General features: G+C 45.4%; 1 protein-coding gene across 1 annotated transcript in view; it reads right to left on the reverse strand.

Annotated features, from left to right (window-relative positions):
• The window catches only part of INTS4 (integrator complex subunit 4), a 103,331-nt gene that overhangs the window by 55,589 nt on the left and 25,494 nt on the right, over positions 1 to 22,248 (reverse strand). Inside the window, exons 5-10 of the mRNA XM_079787585.1 lie at positions 13,361 to 13,546; positions 12,681 to 12,731; positions 8,883 to 8,971; positions 7,889 to 8,009; positions 4,422 to 4,493; positions 2,379 to 2,553 (exon numbers count right to left, since the gene is read on the reverse strand). Coding sequence (XP_079643711.1) covers positions 2,379 to 2,553; positions 4,422 to 4,493; positions 7,889 to 8,009; positions 8,883 to 8,971; positions 12,681 to 12,731; positions 13,361 to 13,546 — 694 coding nt within the window. The remainder of the gene's footprint in view (positions 1 to 2,378; positions 2,554 to 4,421; positions 4,494 to 7,888; positions 8,010 to 8,882; positions 8,972 to 12,680; positions 12,732 to 13,360; positions 13,547 to 22,248) is intronic.

Here is a 22,248-nt window from a genome sequence, read left to right on the forward strand (position 1 = left end):
CCTGCACCCTCTCCAATCTGGAACCCCTTGGGGAATGTTCGACTGGATTGGGCCTAAGCTGGCAGTTGGACATCCCTCTCACAATCCTGGACTGCTAGCTCCTAATCGATCACCTGCCTGCCTGCCTGGTCACCCCTAACTGCACCCCCTGCTGGCTTGATTGCCCCTCACTGCCTCTGCGTGCCAGCCTGATTGCCCCTAACTGCCCCCCGCTGCCAGCCAGGTTGCCCCCAACTGCCCCCTCCCTGCCAGCCTGGTCGTTCCTAACTGCCCCCCTACCAGCCTGGTCATCCCTTACTGCCCCCACTGCTAGCCTGGTTGCCCCAAAATGCCCCCCCTCTGCTGGCCTGGTCACCCCCAACTACCCCCCCTGCCAGCCTGGTCGCCCCTCACGGCCCTCCTCCCCCCCCCCCCCCCCCGCCGGCCTGGTCACCCCATGCAGCCTGTTTAGTCGTTTGGTAGTCCCTCACTAACCCCCCTGCCAGCCTGGTCGCCCCACACAGCCTGCTTGTTCAGTCGTTTGGTCATCCCTCACTAACCCCCCTGCCGGCCTGGTCGTAGGCAGCCATCTTGTGAGGGCATGAGGGTTAATTTGTATGTTACCTCTTTATTATATAGGATATAAAAGCCTAATATGCAAATTGTCCTGTCAGGCGGGTGCTTGACCGGGAGTTTGACCACTCGCTATGACGTGCGCTGACCACCAGGGTGTGCGTGCAGAACATGGCGGGCATCGGCCCTGCGGCCGCGGTCCTGCCTGGCACTTGCACCCGCTGACAGTGCTGGCCCAGCCCCAATCACCTCAAAGACAGTGACCAGCAGCGGGGGCAGCAGGGGCGGGGCCGCTGTTCCCAGGCACTGAGGGAGCGGGGGGGGGGGGGGGGGGGGCTGCTGGCAGGCCTCAATCTCCCCTCAGGGCTTCTCCACTTCTCCCTGCCAGCAGACAGGGGACCAGGGGCCACAGTGGGAGGGGCCAGGTGGGGTGCAGAGGATAGGCCAAGACCTGCCCCTGTGCCCACCGTAGCCTCATGGCCCACAGTTCCTTTCAAGGTGCACGAATTTGTGCACCGGGCTCCTAGTGTATATATATATATATAATCTCATTTAATTCTCACTATTCAGAAACACTATTAAGATTGTTTTATAAAAATGTCAGAATTTGAACCAAGATTGGCTGAAGTCCATGCTCTTTTTTTGTTTTGTTTTAAAGAAGCTTCTTTTTAAAAATATATATTTTATTGATTTTTTTACAGAGAGGAAGGGAGAGGGATAGAGAGTTAGGAACATCGATGAGAGAGAAACATCGATCAGCTGCCTCCTGCACACATCCTACTGGGGATGTGCCTGCAACCAAGGTACATGCCCTTGACTGGAATCGAACCTGGGACCTTTCAGTCCACATGCCGACGCTCTATCCACTGAGCCAAACCGGTCAGGGCTGAAGTCCATGCTCTTAACCACTGTATCATACCAACTGGATTTCAATCTCATCTGTCTCTAAAGTTAAAATAATAGTAGCCCAGCCAGAGTGGCTCAGATGGTTAAGCATCCTCCCATGCCCCAAAAGGTTGCTGGTTCAATTCCCAGTCAGGGAACAACTCTCTCTCTCTCTCTCTCTCTCTCTCTCTCCCCCCAAGTGTGTCCTCTGGTGAGGATCTATAAAAAAAAAAAGTACACTTTGACTGTAAAGACCAAATGAGACATTGTGTGCATATCAATCAGTACGATGCCTTACACATAGCAGTCACTCAGTAAATGAGCATTGTTATTATGTAGTCACTAGAGGCTCAGTGCATGACATTTGTACACTGGAGGGGGTGTGTCCCTCAATCTGGCCTGCACCCTCTCATAATCTGGTACCCCTTGGGGGATGTCCGCCTGCCGGCTTAGACCCGGTCCCCCTGGGTATCAGGCTTAAGCCAGCACTCAGTCATCCCTCTCGCTGTTGGGGGCTCTCACAGTCCAGGACCACTTGCTCCTTACAGCCCGCCTGCCGCGGAGGCGGGAGAGGCTGCCACCACTGTCACTACGCTTGCCAGCCGTGACCCCAGCCTCTGGCTGAGTGAGGTTAGGGTTTGGGGGGAGTGCAGTTCAACCAGAAGCTGGGCTCGCTGCTCCTTAGTGCTAGCCCCACCCCCTGCCCACTGGTGGAGGGGGCCGGCCAGAGGGGCCATGGGAGGTTGAGGCTCCTTGGTCGTGCCCCGTCCTGCCTCTGCAGAGGCACCAGGACCGTGCAGCCCCCTCTCCCACTGCCTCTGCGGAAGGGGGGTTGCCTAGAGGCTCGCTAGGCCCACCCCCCACCCACTGGTCATTCCGGAAGGTCGTTCCACAGTCCAGTCTAATTAGTACATTAGCTCTTTATTATATAGGATACTTACCATACATTTCATCTTCCAATCCATGAACAAAAGCTCCACAAGCTCCTGACTGGATCAAGTTCACAGCCCCTGTATCTATTTCTTCCTTGGGAGCATCATCTCCCCACTTCCTGCCGCTGGAAAACTCCCCTGAACTATAAAGTTCCTTGGCACGCTCGTGTGCAGTGCGTTTCCTCTGTAGAGGACAACAACAATTACCACTTGCAGGAGGTTCAAGAAGGAACAATAAGATGCACCCTGAAAACACTGTAGGAAGGAAATAAGACTGCTCTCTCAGTTAACTTGCAAAAAATAAAAATACTCAATAGACCAGAGCAGAGAAAGGCAAATTCAACTTAAAGACCAAAGGCTCACAGGTCTATCACTGCTGATAGTAACTTTATTAAAGATAGTAACCTTATTAAAGACAGTGAAAAAGTGTGTTGATCAGACAGGTATTCATGTTTGCAATGACAACACAGGAAAGAGAGAACCAGAGAGGTAAACAATGGCAGTGTCCCTCCAAGCACCATGCCGGGTAGATAATACACTGGCCCTAGGAAAAAAACTTTTTCAGTCCCAGGGTAGAAGTCTCCATTTGACAACATTGTGTTATATTTGAGCAATACTGTGCTCCCAAGCAACATTCTAGTAAATTCATTTTCTGCACAGAATGCTTAATGGGGAACATACTAGTTACAAAAGTAAATATTCAGTTCACTTGAGAGTTATGACTATTATCATAAATACTTTATAACTTGCCTCTTTTGAACATTACTGGTGTGACTCCACATCCTCATAGCACTGATGAAATACAGCACTTGAGCCTACAGGGATATGGGTCAGACCCAATAGGAAAATTTGTACCTTGTGATGTGTCTTAGAAACCTTTGGATCACCCATCCCTTACCATTCATCATGAGCATATCCTTCTTTATACTTCTACCCCAGAATACAAAAGAACACCTAATCACTTACCTCAAATGAAAAGCAATGCCATTCAGGAAAGCCATATGGCAATATTTCATATCAACTCTTTAACCATTCCTTAGAATTTATCTTACGTTACCAAATAACTCAAAAGAAGAAAAGAGCTAATATGCAGAAGATAATATTCTTTATGTGGTTTATTAGGATGGAAAAACTAGAAGGATCTAAATGTATAATGATGAAGTATAGGACTCTTAAACCATGATGATACATTTACTTAACAGAATATTATGCAATCAATAAAAATGCTACGTATAAAGTTAGCAATGTGAAAAAAAGCATATGATACTGTGGCAAATGTAAAAAAATAGACTTACAAAACTATCTGCATACAATGTTTAAAACATGCATAAGAAAAAAGAACTGGGGAAACTACACCAAAGGGTCGCAGGTTCAATTCCTGGTCAAGGGCATGTTACTGGGTTGTAGGTTCAATCCCATCCCTGGTTGGGGCAAATGCGAAGCACAACCAATTGATGTGCTTCTCTCACATCGGATGTCCTCCCTCCTCCCCACTTCAACTCTCTTTAAAAATCAATGGAAAAAATATCCTCAGGTGAGTTAACAAAAGTAAATAAATAAATAAATAAAGATATTGACAATAAATGAACATATCATATTCTCAGACTCATATTGGGTTCTGGCAAATATGTCAGAGAACTGCTGCAGTAAAAGCTTAAAGGCATTCCATAAGAGGCACTTTGTTACAGTTCAGAGAAAGAATTTATTCACTCTTCCATGGGAACTGCTACTGAAAAGCAGCCCTCAGATGTCACAATCTCAAAATATAAGACCAGACCTTTACAATTTCTAAGAAAAGGAAAATTAATACTGGTTCTTCTCTGTAGAACACAACTTGTGCAAGGTATTTCCTCATAATAATTTAAAATTTAATTAAGTAACTTTTAATTTGGTTAAAGTTACCAAGATTTTAAATTAAATGTAATCTAATCATCCTACATTAATTTAACAAATGCATGGGCTGCAAAATTAAATCAATATCAACTTGGCATATAGTGTTACATTGATGTTAGTTCCAGAAACCCAGTTTAAACAACTAAGAATTCAAGTTACCCTTAGATCTGACATCAGCTTCTTGTCAAGCGTCTGCTCCAAGAAATGAGAACTGACTTGCTCCATAGAGCCCTGTAAAAAGAAAGAATCCAAAACAAATTGAACATTTTTTAAGATCTGAACATTATCTCAATAATCAAAGTTTGCAGTCAATGTGTAAAGATAACATTATTCTTGACATTAAAGATGCCTATGGATTCTGAATCAGCTGGAAAATAATAAAAATATTAGCAGCAGCAACAGCTACTTCCTAAATAGAGTTCATTGTGTCATGCACTAAGTGCTTTATACATACATTCACTCATTTAGTCCCCCTCCAAAATAAATACTATTATCAGTCCCACTTTTGTTTGTTTTAAATTTTTTAAAATTGATTTTGAGAGAGAGAGGACGGGAGAGGGAGAGAGGGAGAGAAACATTCATACGAGAATAACACATCAATCAGCTGCCTCCTGCACACCCTGCAATGGGAATTGAGCCAGCAACCAGGGAATGTGCCCTGACTGAGAATCGAACCAGTAAGCCTTGGGTGCACAAGACAACACCCAACCAACTGAGCCACACCAGCTAGAACCAAAACAAAGTTTTAAAATGTGAATTCAAAAATAAAATCAATACCAACTGGTTTAACTCAGTATTTTATTATGAACAAGCAATCCTATCTAATAAAAGAGTAATATGCAAATTGACTGTACCCCCATGACGCCCACAAACCACACCCACCAGCCAATCAGGAACGAGTATGCAAATCAACCCAACCAAGATGGCTGTGGCCACGGAGCGAGCAGGAGGCTTGGGTTTCCCCGGCAATGGAGGAAGCCAAGCTTCCTGCACACCCTGGCCAGCCCAGGCCTCCACTCAAGGCTACAAAGTTTCAATTATAGAAAATAAATAAATCCCAACAAAAATGGCTGTGGCCACGGAGCGAGCAGGAGGCTTAGGTTTCTCCGGTGATGGAGGAAGCCAAGCTTACCGCAGCCCTGGTCTCCGCTCAAGGCTACAAAGTTTCAATTATAGAAGATAAATAAATCCCAGATACCAGGGCCTCCACGTGGGTCACCGGGGGGGCGTGGCCAGCCTGCAAACAACCACAGGCCCCTCGCCCAGGCCGCCCCATTCCCCAAGGGAACCCCCACCCTGATCCGGGACACCCTTCAGGGCAAACCAGCTGGCCCCCATCCGTGCACCAGGCCTCTATCCTAATAAAAGAGTAATCTGCAAATTGACCATCACTCCAACACACAAGATGGCTGCGCCCATGTGGACACAAGATGGCCACCACAAGATGGCCAGCAGGGGAGGGCAGTTGGGAGGGACCAGGCCTGCAAGGGAGGGCAGTTGGGGGCGATTAGGCCAGCAGGGAAAGGCAGTTGGGAGGGACCAGGCCTACAAGGGAGGCCAGTTGGGGGCGATCAAACCTGCAGGGGAGGTCAGTTAGGGGTGACCAGGCCGGCAGAGGAGGGAAGTTGGGGGCGACTGGGCCTGCAGGGAAGGGCAGATGGGGGGGACCCAGGCCTGCAGGGGAGAGCAGTTGGGGGGGACCAGGCCTGCAGGGGAGGGCAGTTGGGGGGGGGGGGACCAGGCCTGAAGGGGAGGGCAGTTAGGGGCAATCAGGCTGGCAGGGGAGAAGTTAGGCATCAATCAAGCTGGCAGGGAAGTGGTTAGGGGGTGATCAGGCTGGCAGGCAGAAGCGGTTAGGGGCAATCAGGAAGGCAGGCAGGCGAGCAGTTGGGAGCCAGCAGTCCTGGATTGTGAGAGGGATGTCCGACTGCCTGTTTAGGCCTGATCCTACCGAGATCAGGCTTAAACGGGCAGTCAGACATCCCTCGAGGGGTCCCAGATTGGAGAGGGTGCAGGCTGGGCTGAGGGACACCCCCCCCACGTGCACGAATTTCGTGCACCGGGCCTCTAGTCTATATATATAAAAGCCAAGCAACCAGAACAACGAAACAACTGGAACAACCAAAACGACTGGTTGCTATGACACACACTGTGGTGGCCAACTGGCCCAATCAGGGCCCCAATCGGCCCCTCCTCCTGCTGGCCCGTCCCCGATTGGCACCCCCACCCCAATCGGGGGTGGGGTCGGTCAACCATCTCCCCCCTCCCCATCCCCACACTGGCCCGGCCCTGATCGGCCCCCATTGGGGCAGGCCAGCCAGACCCCACCCATGCATGAATTTGTGCACTGGGTCTCTAGTATAATTTATAAGCAAGAAATACTGAAATCATCCAAATTCCTTATTATTCCATAAAAATGCTTCACACATTTTTAGCAATTACCCCATAAATACTGGTCACAGGATCTGTGTCCGGCACAGTCATGTCCAAAGTAATTAGCCAACAATTTTACCAAGACTGGCAGTGTTGGAAGCCCTCAAAAAGAAAGTGTCCAAAAAGAATCTCAGATTTTCTTGCTGTAATATTAACAAAATTTTATAGATACGTGTGTGTGTGTGTGTGTGTGTATGCATACACTATAACAACCCCCACTATCACACATAGAATATGTTACAATTTATAGTATCTCATTTGAGCATCATGACAACTCAGTGAGATAAATATGAGAGATATCATAACCCTCTTAATAGATGAGGAAACCAAAACTAAGGTCAAGTGACATCTCAAAGATAACATAGATATAAAATAAGGCTATTATTAGGTCAACACTCCTTTTATAGAACAGTTCCATCTCTGAAAAGTTAACTTTTTTTTTTATATATACAAATGTACTCTGAATCCCCAAAGGCAAAACAGTAGAGTACCAGGCTAAAAGTCAGGAGATTAGTATCTGAAACCCATTCCACAACTTCCTATTTGGATTAGTTGAATTCATTTCTCAGAGCCTCAATTTTCTCACCTGGAAAATGGGAATAACAATATCTACCTTGCTGGGATACTGTGAAGAGTAAGTGAGATCATGTAAATGGCCTCAAAGTATCTTTGTCATAAAAGGTGCTTAGTAAACGGAAGCAACTATTTTTATTATTATTTCCTTTTATCCTTAGGCCTTGGCTACCTTATAAGCTAACAAATTTAAATAGAATTATCTTTAAAATTCTTCCTAGCTCTGAAAGACTATACTTCTCCATTGGAAAGTGAGCTATTTCTTTATATTTTAAGAAACACTAGCATTTCTAATAGTGGGCTACAACTATCCCTACCTGTAGTTTCTCAAAATGTTTATATAAGTATAACAGGCAAAGTGTTCACTAAGAAAGTATAACGTGCAGGGCCGACGTGGCTCAGTGGTTGAGCGCCAACCTGTGAACCAGAAGGATATGGTTTGATTCCCAGTCAGGACACATGCCCGAGTTGTGGGCTCAATTCCCAATGTGGGGAGTGCTTGAGGCAGCCAATCAATGATTCCCTCATATCATTGATGTTTCTATTTTTCTCCCCCTCTTCCTTTCTCTTTGAAATCAATAAAAATATATTTAGTAAATAAAGAAATAAGTGTAACTTACCAATAGCTTTGCAGCTTGAACTCGAACCACCCAGGATCCATCACTGACCATGTGACAAATTTTTCCAAAAGCATCATCAACTAAGCGAATTTCTTCATTAGAAGATGGGATTGGGACAATGCTAAATTAAAAGTAAAAACACAAAATGTAAGTCTAAAGCTTCAGGTTCAATAAACTGGGAATGATAAACAGCACAAGTAGAGATGATAACTGAATAATTAAAATCCTAGAATGATGAAATACATTTCATAGTAAACAAATGACTCTGAGAGTATAAACCAACCCTTTTAGTTGTGCTGCAAATTTTCAATGTCTTGAATAAAAATGTTTAACTTATCAGAGGTACAAAGGTTTATGAAGATACCAAAAACTAGCTACCAGAGTACTTTAAATCTCTGTTTATTCCATATTTTCATTGCTGTCAATATAATAAATCTCATAATAAATAAGTATAAAACATACTTGTATATCTGGTCCTAAAGAGAGAGGCAAATTCCAATCAGTCTTTTTTTTTTTAAAATATATTTGTCTCTCCACCTCCCAGAATCACTGTGAGAATGATTTGATTACTGTAAAAATGTTTTTAACCAGTAAAACACTACATAAGGGATCATTATCCTCAAACTGCCTAGTATCTTTACCTAGTATTTGTATTTACTAAAATGGGCCCCAAACAATTTTTAAGATTTTCAAAAGGTGGGGTAGAGGTAAGGAGGAAGCTGCAAAACACTCAAGACAGTCCCATCCTTCATTTAACTTTCATTTACAAAAGAGGAGGTTGGGACCCAGAGAGTTGAAGTATCTTCCAAAGATACAAAGAAAGGATGGCAGAGCTAAAGAATCAGGACCAGATATCCTAATTCCTAGGGTCTGTACTTTCCCCCTATTTCACACTGCCTTCAAAAAATCTAACCAACTTTTTATTTTTTCTGGAGGTGGGAGGAGAGAATAATGGCTTAGCAATGAATGAAAGCTGGCTTACACCCACACTGACCTTTCAGGATAGAGCTGACTCACAACCCAGATAAGCTGGACTGCAGCACTGCGCACTTGTTCATAGTCATCAGAGAGCAATTTACATGCCTGCAAACAAGGATTCCAAAAGTCTATTAGTTTTGTGTCCCCCCCAGGTGATGTTTAAACTATTTTCACAATGAAGACAGGGTGGCTGGCTAAGGATGCTAATCATAAAACCTGTGGGTGGTTTTAGCTACTTGAGCCTTTGCCCAACAAAGAATTCTTGGCTTCTGTCAGCTGCTCTGTGTTCTGATTGAGCCCTCCCATCTCTAGTCTGGAAGCAGAACCATAGCCTGAGAGCACAAACGCCATCTAAAACAGCACAATTCCAGCAAAGCCTTCTGGGAGCCCACACTGCTGCTCTCAAAGGCTCAAACACCAGAGATGGTTTTTTGCCTATATGTGAAATAAAAGCACAAATTTCTGATGGACAATCTTTCTGAAATAATTGCACAATTTTAATGCTAAGCTGCCAAAAGAGGCCAGATTTTTCTGTTTTACTTTGGCCTGAAATGGCATATCTCTACTCCACCCACAGTCATAGCAACACCCTTGACTTCAACAACATCCAGAACTACTCCATGTCTGAGATTTTAAAATCCTAAATTCCATGCTCTGACCAGAACTTGCTACTCCACCAGCTCTTTCATTTCCATGACTAATCTTAACCCATTACATCTACTCTTCAATACCACTTAACCTACTAAGAGGGTTAACTTGAAACGCAGGCAGATAGGGCAGGGGTCCAGGGGAAAACAAAGGCAGGAGGAACGTAGGCAGGCAGACACAGCAGTTTGAGCAGCCTAATCACAGAAACCAACCAAGCAGAAATAATAAAATGTTTCTGGACTCAAAGCGGGAGGCAGGGGAAAACAAGGGAGGGCCTGCAGCAACAAGGTGTAGGAATGCATAGAAACAGAGAAAGTTCAGCATAAGAACAGAGAAAGAACACATAGAAACAGGTAAAGTTCAGATTCATTGCTGGGCAAGAATAATTGAGGGAATCAAAGAGGTGACAACATGGATAGATATAGAAGCAAGCTTGCAGCAAATACACACCCCTGGACTACAAGGCTTTACCGGGTAGCCCATTATTGGGTGCCACTTCCCATGAGGGGACTCTCAATCTGCTTGCAATAAATTTTCCACACTTTTGCTTAAATCTTCTGGTCCACATAGCTCATTCTTCAGCGTCGTGAGACACAACCCCAGGAAAAACCCTTGGCTCACTGTTCTGGTTATCACTACCTATCCATTTAACCAGGGTTTCTCAATCTCGCACTACTGACAGTTTAGACTGAATAATTCTTTGTGAGGGGCTGTCCTGTGCATTGTAAGATGTTTAGCAGTATCCCTGGCTTCTACTCACTAGATGGTTGTAGCACCACCCCTTCTCCTCTACCCAGGAGTTGCAACAGTCAAAAATACCTCCTGCCCTAGCCGGTTTGGCTCTGTGGATAGAGCGACGACCTGCGGACTAAAGGGTCGAAGGTTCAATTCCAGCCAAGGGCACATGCAATCCCCCTCCACTCCCCAGTAAGGGGTGTGCAGGAGACAGCCAATCAATGATTCTCTCTCATCATTGATGTTTCTCTCTCTCTCCCTCCTTCCCTTCCTCTCTGAAGTAAAAAAACAAAACAACAAAATAAAAACACCTCCTACCCTAGCTGACCCTTCACCAAAATTTGACACTGTTAACTGTGAGAACCCCCTCCTGTCTTTTCTGGAATATGTTTTTCCTCTTCTTCCATAAGGCTCCATTCTAGGGCTGCATTCTTCTGTCTACCTTTTAAATGTTGGACTTTGCTCATAGCTCCATTCTTGATCTCTTTCAATCTTCTTACTCTCCCTGAGTATCCTCATGCCCCCTAGATATTGATGGCTCCAAATACCCACCTCCAGCTCTGATCTCTCCTGAACTCCAGACCTTCACAACTATTTATGGCCTGAAATTCTCCTCATGGTTGTTGTAACATCAAACCTTCAAACTCAATATAACCAAAACAATTTATTAGATACCTAACTGAACCTTATATCTCAAATAATCCACCATTACTCCATCCTCACACCACTGTGGCCCTCCCTCATCATTGCTTGCTTAGTATTAAAAAGAAACAGCCCTAACTGGTTTGGCTCAGTGGATAGAGCATCAGCCTGCAGGACTCAAGGGTTCCAGGTTCGATTTGGGTCAAGGGCATGTACCTTGGTTGCGGGCACATCCCCAGTAGGAGGTGTGCAGGAGGCAGCTGATTGATGTTTCTCTCTCATCGATGTTTCTAACTCTCTCTCCCTCTCCCTTCCTCTCTGTAAAAAAATCAATAAAATATATATATTAAAAAAAAAAAAGGAACAACAGGCCTAAACTGGAATCACTTGTGCTAAGCCCCACCAAGACTTAATACCTAACCTAAATACAGTTTCAGCTTCTCCCAAGAATGGAATTTTAAACCAATCAGTCTGGAATTTCCTGGTCAGCACTAATGAGGTAATCTGCCTGATAAGACCCCCTAAGGGAAAGTAACCTTCCCCTAAGGCAGTGGTCGGCAAACCTCGGCTCTCGGGCCACATGCGGCTCTTTGGCCCCTTGAGTGTGGCGTGGCTCGGCCCCTTGAGTGTGGCTCGGCAACCACTTCTTCAAAATAGACTCGCCCAGGCCGAAAACCGACTTCTGCGCATGGGCCACAAAGTTTCAATCGCACTGGATGTGCGCGCCCGCACGTGGTATTTTGTGGAAGAGCCACATTCAAGGGGCCAAAGAGCCGCATGTGGCTCTCGAGCCACGGTTTGCCAACCACTGCCCTAAGGGAAAGTAACCTTGCCCAAAATAATCCACTTTTTAAATTTCCTTGCCCCATCTTCTTTCTGCCTACAAAAACCTCCCACTTTGTACAACTCCTCAAAACATCCTTCCATTTACTATATGGGATGTTGCCCAATTCATGAATTACTAATATTCAATGACTCCAATAAGATCTTTAAATATACCTGGCTGAATTTGTTTTTTAACACTACTTAACTGATACAATCTTATGCCACTAAACATATCAATCATCTGGTTAACCTTTCTTCCTCTGAGTCCTTACTCGCCAAGTTTCCTTTAATTATTTGGCTTCCCAATAGTTTTCTAATAGGAAGAAAAGGGGCCAATTGCGTCAAAACAGCCACTCTGAACTCATTCTACTTCATTTTTTTTAAAGAACAAACTTGGTATGCACATCAGTAATAGGGGCTTGGCTAATGATCATCTTCCTCTGAAAGATAAACCCACTTGATAGACTAACAAAATCTGGTCTCTGAGCATGGATTTAGATTGTCTGTCTCTAGATTCCTACAATTATACTATAAATTCATTGTGCCTCTCTTTACCAGTACTACAATAATCATTTGATAACTTTTCATATGATCCTGGGTCTTGGTCATCCTCCAGTTTGTTAAGTGTGGTGCCCAGAACTGACTTCAGGTTTAGCCCAAGCAATCAGAGATCAGCAAGATTAGCACTTTCCTTATTCTGAACACTACACTTCCCTTTGTATACTCTGATATTTATAATGCACTACCTAAATCCTCCTAAAAGTCCTTTTCATATAGAGTAGAGCTATTCAATTACATATCCCCATTTTCTTCTTAGAATGTATGTTTTGAATACAACCTCACATTCATCACAATTAATATTACCTCTATTAGCTAGCTGAAGCTGTTTTCAGATCCTGACAACCAATATGCCACCCTCCCAGTTTCATACTTCCCCTTCCTTGCAGACAGTCATTTAAAGTACCTGATTATAAATTGTTTGGTGTAATTTCAGTCCTCTTTCATGAAGCTGCAACTATAAAATAAAGATATAGTTTAAGTATTTGGGGGGAAAAAAATCCCTATTTCCAATGTCCCCCACAATCTCAAATACTGTCCTGCATTGTATCAGATTAACATGGTTTCCATTAGCCAAAATCAGTGCTATCTATATAAATAAGAAGCCTGGTCAAAAGACTTCTTAGTAGACACATTCAAACACTTAATAAATCTAACCCAAGGACTCTTCCAAAGGGATATTAGAAAAATATGAAACAATTATAAGAAGGCTGAGGAAGACATGATTAGCACCATTTCCTCCTAAAAAGCACCCCCCTCACACTGGTAAATTTCTCCTATATTTCTGAAACATGGAAGGTACAACCTGAACCTACTGGAAAACAATATGCAGAGGAGGTGGTGCTGCCATGTTTCAGAAATACAAGTGAAAGCTACCAGAGAAGCCCAAAGAAAAGCACACCTGTTATGCAGAAATGTGTGCCTTTTGAGCCCTGTGATGCCACCAACACCTTCCTGGAAAGTATGGATAAGGTGTATCCTGGGGGGATTCCGAAGGTATCCAAGGCAGCATTGGCCATGTACAAATGAAAACAGACAAACAAACACATAAAACTGTCCCAATTTAGTTCCTGTGATCATGTTTACCATGGCTTTTATAGCTGCTGTTCTGACACGCGGGTCTTGGTCGCTGAAGTAATCCCCTATAATCTTCTGGACATCTCTGATAGCTAGGCCTTCTGCATCCTTTGTGACACTTTTCTCCAAAGAGCCAAGATTGCCAAGTAATTGCAGGCACTTATTTCTTACACCATGGGAAGTATCTGTCAGGTGCTATAAAAACAAAAGAGAGAAAAAAAAGGACATAAGTTATCTTTAAAACAAAACAAACAAAAATCAGAAACAAAAGCATCCTATCAGCTTTAGGAATGACTTGGAACACTATATTCTCACCATAGCCTGTATAGTATCATGTTACTTGAGTATGGTCTTCCAAAAAGAATCATAAGTCCTTAGAAAATAAAAAATAAGACTCCCTTTTGTTCATCACAGTAGTCCAATCATACTGCCTTGTAAAGGTAGGAGTGGGTACTTTAAAATTGTCCTCTAGCCCAACCAGTGTGGTTCAGTGGTTGAGCATCGACCTATGAAGCAGGAGGTCACAGCTCGATTCCCGGTGGGAGTACATGCCTGGATTGCGGGCTCAGTCCCCAGTATGGGACAGGCAGGAGGCAGCCAATGATCCTCTCTCATCATTGATATTTCTTTCTATCTTTCCCTCTCCCTCCCTGTCTCTGAAATCAATAAAAACATATTTTAAAAAAGATTGCCAGTAAGAGGTACATATGGAAGTATGTATAATTGAAATAACATGATTTACTTTTTTGTTGTTGTTAATACTCACCCCAGGATATTTTTCCATTAATTTTTTTTTTTTAGAGAGAGAGTGTGGAAGGGAGGGGGAGAGACAGAGAGAGAAACACTGATGTGAGAGAGACACATTAATTGGCTGCCTCCAGCACATGCCCCAACCAGCACTGGGGATTGAGCCAGCAATCAAGGTACATGTCCTTTGCCGGAATCAAACCTGGGACCCTTCAGTCCGCAAGCTGATGCTCTATCCATTGAGCCAAACTGTCTAGGGCTTTTTATTTATTTACTGCACATTGAAAGGAAATTAATTAGAAGAAATATTTTAATATTGCTATCACCCTTTCTCTACAATAGAAGTGTCAACCAAATTCACAATCAACAATGACAGATCGAAACACATGTGTGCGATTGAAGAGCTTTATCAGTGTATGTATTGCACATGCGTGAATCAACATTTTTAAAGTAGAGGCCCGGTGCACAAAGTGGGGTCCCTCAGCCTGGCCTGCACCCTCTCGCAATCCGGGACCCCTCGGGGGATGTTGGGGAGCCGGTTTCCACCTGATCCCCACAGGCCAGGCCAAGGGACCCCACCAGTGCATGTTCCTTGCACTGGGCCTCTAGTATGCACATAAGATCTTTGGTTAATCTCTTCCCGCCCTCCCTCCTCCTCCCTGACCTCTGAGATTCATCAGTCTGTTCCATGTTTCCATGCCTGTGCATTGAGCATCTGCCCCCTGGTGGTCAGTGTGCATCATAGCTACCGGCCAATCGGCCAGTTGCTTAGGCTTTTATATATATAGAAGATTGGAGTGCACGTTATATGTACCAGCCGGCTGATCAATTGGTCAGATGTACAGTCAGTCACTTAGCCTTCTATAGATATAGATTGGATTGGATTTTGTCAAATACTTTTTCTGCATCTATTGAGACAATCATGTGTTTTTGTACTTTATTTATTTTTTATTTTTTTAAATCCTCACCCGAGGATATTTTTCTATTGATTTTTATTGACTTTTGACAGAGAGGAAGGGAGAAGGATAGAGAGTTAGAAACACTGATAAGAGACAAACACTGATCAGTTGCCTCCTGCATGCCCCCTAATGGGGATCATGCCCACAACCAAGATACATGCCGTTGACTGGAATCAAACCCGGGACCTTTCAGACCATGGGCTGACGCTATATCCACTGAGCCAAACCAATTAGAGCTCCATTGACTTTTTTTTAGGGAGAGTGGAAGAGAGAGGGAAAGACAGAAAGAAACATCCATATGAGAGAAACACATTGATTGCTTGTAACCTGCAAAAGCCCCAACCAGTGTCCAGGCCAGGGAGGAGCCTACAATTAAATATATGCCCTTGTCCGGAATCAAACCTGGGACCCTTTGGTCCACAGGCCAACCCTCTATCAAACTGAGCCAGACCAGCTAGGGCTTTTGTACTTTATTTTTTATGGTGTACTACAATAGTTTATTTTCAGATATTGAACCAACCTTACATTCCTGGGATAAATCCCATTTGGTCATGGGGGTATAATTCTACTTACATATTGCTGGGTTGAATATGCTAGTATCTTGTTAAGGATCTTTGCATTCATATTCATAAGACACATTGATCTATAGTTTGCATTTCTTGTAATGTTTTTGTCTGATTTTGGTATTGGGGTTATACTAGCCTCATAGAATAAGTTGGGATTTGAACATTTGGGCCTGAGCTTTTCTTTGTAGGTAGGTTTTTATTTTGTTTTTTTTTTCATTTCTAATGAAAAATTCAACTTCTTGTCACGGATCTATTCAGTTTGTTTACTTCTTCTTGAGTTAGTTTTGGTAATTTGTGTCTTTGTAGAAATCTGTTCATTTCATCTAAGTTATCTCATTTATAAGCATACACTTGTTCACAGTATTCTTTTGTAATCTTTCTTATTTCTGTCAGGTTGATAGTAATGTTTTCTCTTTCATTCCTGATTCTAGTGATTTAAGTCTTCTGGTTTTTGTTTTGTTTTGTTTTGTTTTGTTTTGTTTTGTTTTTTGCCTGGTCAATATAACTAAAGGTTTGTCAATTTTGTTTATCTTTTCAAAGAACAAGGTTTTAGTTTATTTCTTTATTGTTTTCCTATTCTCTATTTCATTAATTTCTGCTCTAAACTTTCTTAGTTCCTACCTTCTGCATGCTTTAGATATAGTGAGCTCTTCTTTTTCCAGTGTCTTTAAGGTGGAAGTTTAGATTACTGATTTGAGATCTTCTTTTTCAGTATAGGCACTTATAGCTATAAATTTCCTTCTAAATATGCCTTAGCTACATTGATAAGTGCTGGTATGTCATGTCTTATCTTCATACATCTAGAAATATTTTTTAATTTCCTTTTTTATTTATTCTTTGACCCATTGGTTATATAGGAGTATGTTGTTTCAATTTCCACATATTTGTGGGTTTCCCAACTTTCTGTTACTGATTTCTAATTTCATTCAATTGTGGTTAGAGAACATACTTTGTATTATTACTATCAAAAGAGTGCATGTTATTATATACAAATAATATCGCAAGGCACACTGTGTATGACAAAAACCACTGTCAAAATGGAATTAGGCATTAGAAATAGTAACTGTGGCTATGAATCTTAGATAGTCCTTATTTTTAAACCTTTTTAAAGATATGTTTTTACTGATTTCAGAAAGAGGAAGAGAGAGATAGAAACATCAATGATCAGTTGCCTCTGGCATACCCCCTACCGGGAATTGAGCCTGAAGCCAGGGCATGTACCCTAACCAGGAATCGAACCATGACCTCCTTGTTCATGGGTCCACGCTCAACCACAGGTCAGGCACATAGTCTTAATTTAGTTGAGTCTGCAAAAGCTTATGACAGATCTGCTATTTCCAGATTTTTTTTTTTTACCATAGTATGAGTTTCTACAACACAAAGATCACATAAGAGAAACTGCCAAGAAACATGAAAAGTTATCTCAAGAGAGGAAATACAAATGGAAAACAAGTATGAAGCCTCACTAATATTTTTAAAAGGAAATTAAAAAAGCAAAACACCATTTTCCTCCAACCAAATCAACAAGTTTACATCTAGTTTTTAAATATTAATATCCAATGCTAGAATAATACAGTGAAATTAGGCTCCACCCAACCATGCATTCATTGGCTGTTTCTTGTATGTGCCCTGACCAGGAATCAAACCTGCAAACTTGGAGTATCGAGATGATATTCTAACAAACTCTAAATGCTTTTAACTAGTAATTCTATTTATGAACCATTTATGTTTCGAAAACAACTCTAAATACAGAAAATATTTTAGACTAATAATATTTATTTCAGTTTTATTTATAACTAGAGGCCCGGTGCACGAAATTCATGCACGGAGGGAGAGGGTGTCCCTCAGCCCAGCCTGCACCCTCTCCAATCTGGGACCCCTCGAGGGACATCCCTCTCACAATCCAGGACTGCTGGCTCCCAACTGCTTGCTTGCCTGCCTTCCTGATTGCCCCTAACCGCTTCTGCCTGCCAGCCTGATCACACCCTAACCATTCCCCCCGTTAGCCTGATTGATACCTAACTGCTCCACTGCCAGCCTGATTGCCCCTAACTACCCTCCCCTGCCGGCCTGGTCACCCCCCCTAACTGCCCTCCCCTGAAGGCCTGGTCCCTCCCAACTGCCCTCCCCTGCTGGCCTGATCGCCCACAACTGCCCTCCCTTGTAGGCCTGGTCCCTCCCAACTGCCCTCCCTTGCTGGCCATTTTGTGGCGGCCATCTTGTGTCCACATGGGGGCAGCCATCTTTGACCACATGGGGGCAGCCATCTTGTGTGTTGGAGTGATGGTCAATTTGCATATTACTCTTTTATTAGATAGGATTTTAAAAATGGTTACAATATAAACTTCCAATAATAGGAGAAAGTTAGGTAAAGTGTAGCTTAATTATTTAACAAAATATCATGTATCCATTAAAAACATTTACAATATAAGGAAAATACTTCTGCTTTAATGTTAGTGAAAGAGCAAAAGCAATATATGATTACAGCTATGTGTTTAAAAAAATAGCAAACAGCCCTAGCCAGTTTGGCTCAGTGGATAGAGCTTCAGCCTGCAGATTCAAAGGTCCCGGGATGGAGTCCTGTCAAGGACACATGACCGGGTTTTGGGCTTGATCCCCAGGAGGGGGCGTGCAGGAGGCAGCTGATCAATGATGTTTCTCTATCATCAATGTTTCTATCTCTTTATCCCTCTCCCTTCATCTCTCTCTAAAAATCAATAAAAATATAAAAAAATAAAATACACACGTGCAATTAAATTATTAAAAAATGAAGTTAAAAAATAGCAAAAAATCTGTATGCAGGAGAATTATCAGAAAGCAATACATCAAAAGACTAATAATGGTCACCTTTGGGTAGTGGAATTATGAGTGTAGTTTTTTCTTTATACTTTTCATTATCTTTCCAAAGTTTCTATGAATATAAATTTTTATAATACAAAGTTAAGAAATTTCTACTTCAAGTGTAACAATCCACTTAGCACAACACTTGCCTCACAAGCATGACCTCATAAATACAATTAAATATATAAATATATAAATATATACATATGTGGAGATATACTTACTCTCAAACATACAATCCCTAGTTTTTTCCACTTAGGCTCTTAATATTATACTTGTCAAAGTGTTTTGTGTTTGTTGTTATTTATTAAGAAAACTGAAGCACTCTTTCCTGGGACTCAGAAATAAGTGTTCTAATTCTATGAATATAATACTCTTCTACAATTCTAACATATTTGTCTTCTAACCTCAAAATCAATTTATCACAAAGATTAAAAGTAAAACCAATTCTACAAGTTTAGGAGCTGCTGTTATGTACAAAAGGCAGCTAATTAAAAGCTCTAAATTAAATCAAAAGGCACAAAATAATGTATTTATTTTATAAACAGAAAAAATAAACTTAAAAAAGAAAAACCTTTCCCCAACAGTTGTTTGGGTCTAGTTGTACTGTTCATTGAGGCAACAAGGCACAATAAAAAGAACATGGGCTTTGGAACCAGCAAAACCAGAGTCCATACCCTGGTTCTGCAACTTCTAGCTATGAAAACTTGGACAAGTTAAACTCCCTACACCTCAAGTCCCACCTTTATAAAAGGGGTAACAGTACTTTGCCTAAAGGACTGTGAGGAAAAACTGAAAAACTGGATATAAGGTACCATAATAAGGAGAGCACTTTTATTTGGCACAGTATACAAGATAGCTACTACAATTATTTTGTTTTCTTTTGGGAAAAAGAGGAATTTTATTTTCTAACAAGTTATTCAACTTTATTCCTAATCCAACATCAAGAAAAAACAACATGAGGAGAAAAAAAAAAGATGGCGGCGGAGGTGAACGGCTGATCTGTTGCCTCGCATGGCAGTTCCGAAAAAAAAACTAAAAGATGGACTGGCAAGCGCGGCGACTCCTGCTCGCGTCTCCCCAGGCCGGGCGGCTGCTCCTCTCAGCCAGCACCGCAGCCGGGGCCATGGGCTCGTGGGCGCCGCGGCAACTGCTGTGGCGGCAGCCGCGGACTCGGCGCAGCGGCTCTCGGTGAAGGAAGAGACCATCTTTCTGCGAGACGGGCCCACCCGCGTCACCGACCCGACCGAGCTCCCCACTGAGATCCTCGGGGCCCCGGAGACCGCCAACACCGACTTGGAGGATTCTTAGGACTTCCTGTCTTACACTCGGGTCCTCTGGCCATTTTGGGAGAGGAGAACCGGGAGGGCAGCAGAGTCGAGCAAGGGAACTTCGCGCACAACAATTTCAAGGTTAAACAAAGGAACTTCGTGCGCACAGAGCGTCTGCCACCCAGAACCACAGGAGAGCAGGCTGAATGGTGGATTTACAGCTAAGAGAGAAGAGGAAAGAGCGAACTCTGGAGGAGCTGAGGTGCGGAGGCGCGTGGGTCGGGGGAAGGGAATTGTGGCTTTTGTTCCAAACCTAGGGGAGATTAGCGCCCCAGACGCCTGCGGGGAGAGGCGCGACTCTCGGCCTTCGGATCGGAGAGTGGGAGTGACTTCCTTGCGGAGGCGCGCCCAGCAATCAGTGTTTGCTGCGCTGGAGTGCGGAGCGAGGGGGCTGGGAAGCGTGGAGGGCAGAAGGAGCGGACTTGCAACCAGTGCGGTTCGCCACGCCATGGCCTGGTGGCGCCCTGAGGCCCCGCCCCGCCCTGAGACTCGCCCCGCCCTGGGACCCGCCCAGCTCGTTTTGCAGCTCCGCCCCGCACGTCTTGCAGGCACACCTGGGCTCCAAACAACGGCTTTTGCATGTGGGTGGCCTGCCCTGTGGCAGCTTGACCAGATAAACTGCGGTTCTAGTCGGACTGCTCTAGGGACGCTCAGACAGGAGGAGGAAACTGCAGTTTTTGCCGCAAATCCTGCTGAGTGGTCTCAGGTAGTAGATGACCTACACACCATTGGAGACCCAGAAACGAGGGCATCTAGTGGTCGGTATGAGATGACACCAGATTTCAACCACTCACATAAAGGACACATTCTAGAGGCAGACTCAGTGAGCGCCAAAGCCTTGCTGCACCAAGCCCCGGCCCATAAATCTGTCTCCTACACAGCAACTCTTCCTTTATAGTCACAGAGGATCCGCACAGCCAATCGGCCTGGAGGACAATTCCTCCCAGCGACACCAACAACAATCAAGACTTAACTATACAAAGGAAGACCAAGATGGAGGCATAGGGCGGAAGCCTGATTGTTGCTTACCACAACAATTTTGAGTCTACGACGGGAGAGCAGAGCAGACACCATCCAGAACCACCAGAGGGCTGACTGAGCAGATGCTCTAATACTAGAATAAAAGAGAGGGGTACTCGGGACGATGCTGATGCCGGTGACCCAAAGATCACACTTTAAGAACTACGGCTCAGGCGACACAGTGGCGGCCTGGAACGTGCTCGGCACAGTCCCTCCGGCGGTCTCCGGCTGAGGGGAAGGCCCCACTCGCTGCCGAGCGCGGACAGACGAGCCCCTGGGAGTCATGGGGTGGGAGACTCCGCGCTTGCTGACCTCCGAGTCCTTCAAGAATCTCAACGCCCTGGAAGCGGCCAGGTGCGCACGCTCGGTGACTGGCCACCGCTGCAGACCCAAGGGGCGACGCAGCCACCCTGGACCAGCCCGCCGCCGCGCACCGGGCACACCGGAGCTTCGCCGAGCCCGCCGCCCAACGAGTTCTGCGGCGGCTGCCCTAGAGCTCTGAGAAAATGGCCGAAGGAATTACTGAGAATGAATGGACCAACAGGAAATGGGATCAAGAAGACGAAACCCCGCTGGGTCCCGGATCCGGGTGAAGCTGCGCACCTCTGGGTCGGGGTGAGGCTGGGAACTGGGTCAGGGTGAGTCTGGGTCCAGGGTCCGGGTGAGGCCGTGGGCCCCTGGAGCCGGGTGAGCCTGGCCCTGGGTCCGGGTGAGGCCGTGGGCCCCTGGGTCCGGGTGAGCCTGGCCCCGGGTCCGGGTGAGGCCCTGGGCCCCTGGATCCGGGTGAGCCTGGCCCCGGGTCCGGGTGAGGCCGTGGGCCCCTGGATCCGGGAGAGCCTGGCCCCGGGTCCGGGTGAGGCCCTGGGCCCCTGGATCCGGGTGAGCCTGGCCCCGGGTCCGGGTGAGGCCCTGGGCCCCTGGATCCGGGTGAGCCTGGCCCCGGGTCCGGGTGAGGCCCTGGGCCCCTGGATCCGGGTGAGCCTGGCCCCGGGTCCGGGTGAGGCCCTGGGCCCCTGGATCCGGGTGAGCCTGGCCCCGGGTCCGGGTGAGGCCGTGGGCCCCTAGATCCGGGTGAGCCTGGCCCCGGGTCCGGGTGAGGCCCTGGGCCCCTGGATCCGGGTGAGCCTGGCCCCGGGTCCGGGTGAGGCCCTGGGCCCCTGGATCCGGGAGAGCCTGGCCCTGGGTCCGGGTGAGGCCGTGGGCCCCTGGATCCGGGTGAGCCTGGCCCCGGGTCCGGGTGAGGCCGTGGGCGCCTGGATCCGGGTGAGCCTGGCCCCGGGTCCGGGTGAGGCCCTGGGCCCCTGGATCCGGGTGAGCCTGGCCCCGGGTCCGGGTGAGGCCCTGGGCGCCTGGATCCGGGTGAGCCTGGCCCCGGGTCCGGGTGAGGCCCTGGGCCCCTGGATCCGGGTGAGCCTGGCCCCGGGTCCGGGTGA

Source organism: Cnephaeus nilssonii, assembly GCF_951640355.1.
Source record: "Cnephaeus nilssonii genome assembly, chromosome: 13".
NCBI classification, from domain to species: Eukaryota; Metazoa; Chordata; class Mammalia; order Chiroptera; family Vespertilionidae; genus Cnephaeus; species Cnephaeus nilssonii.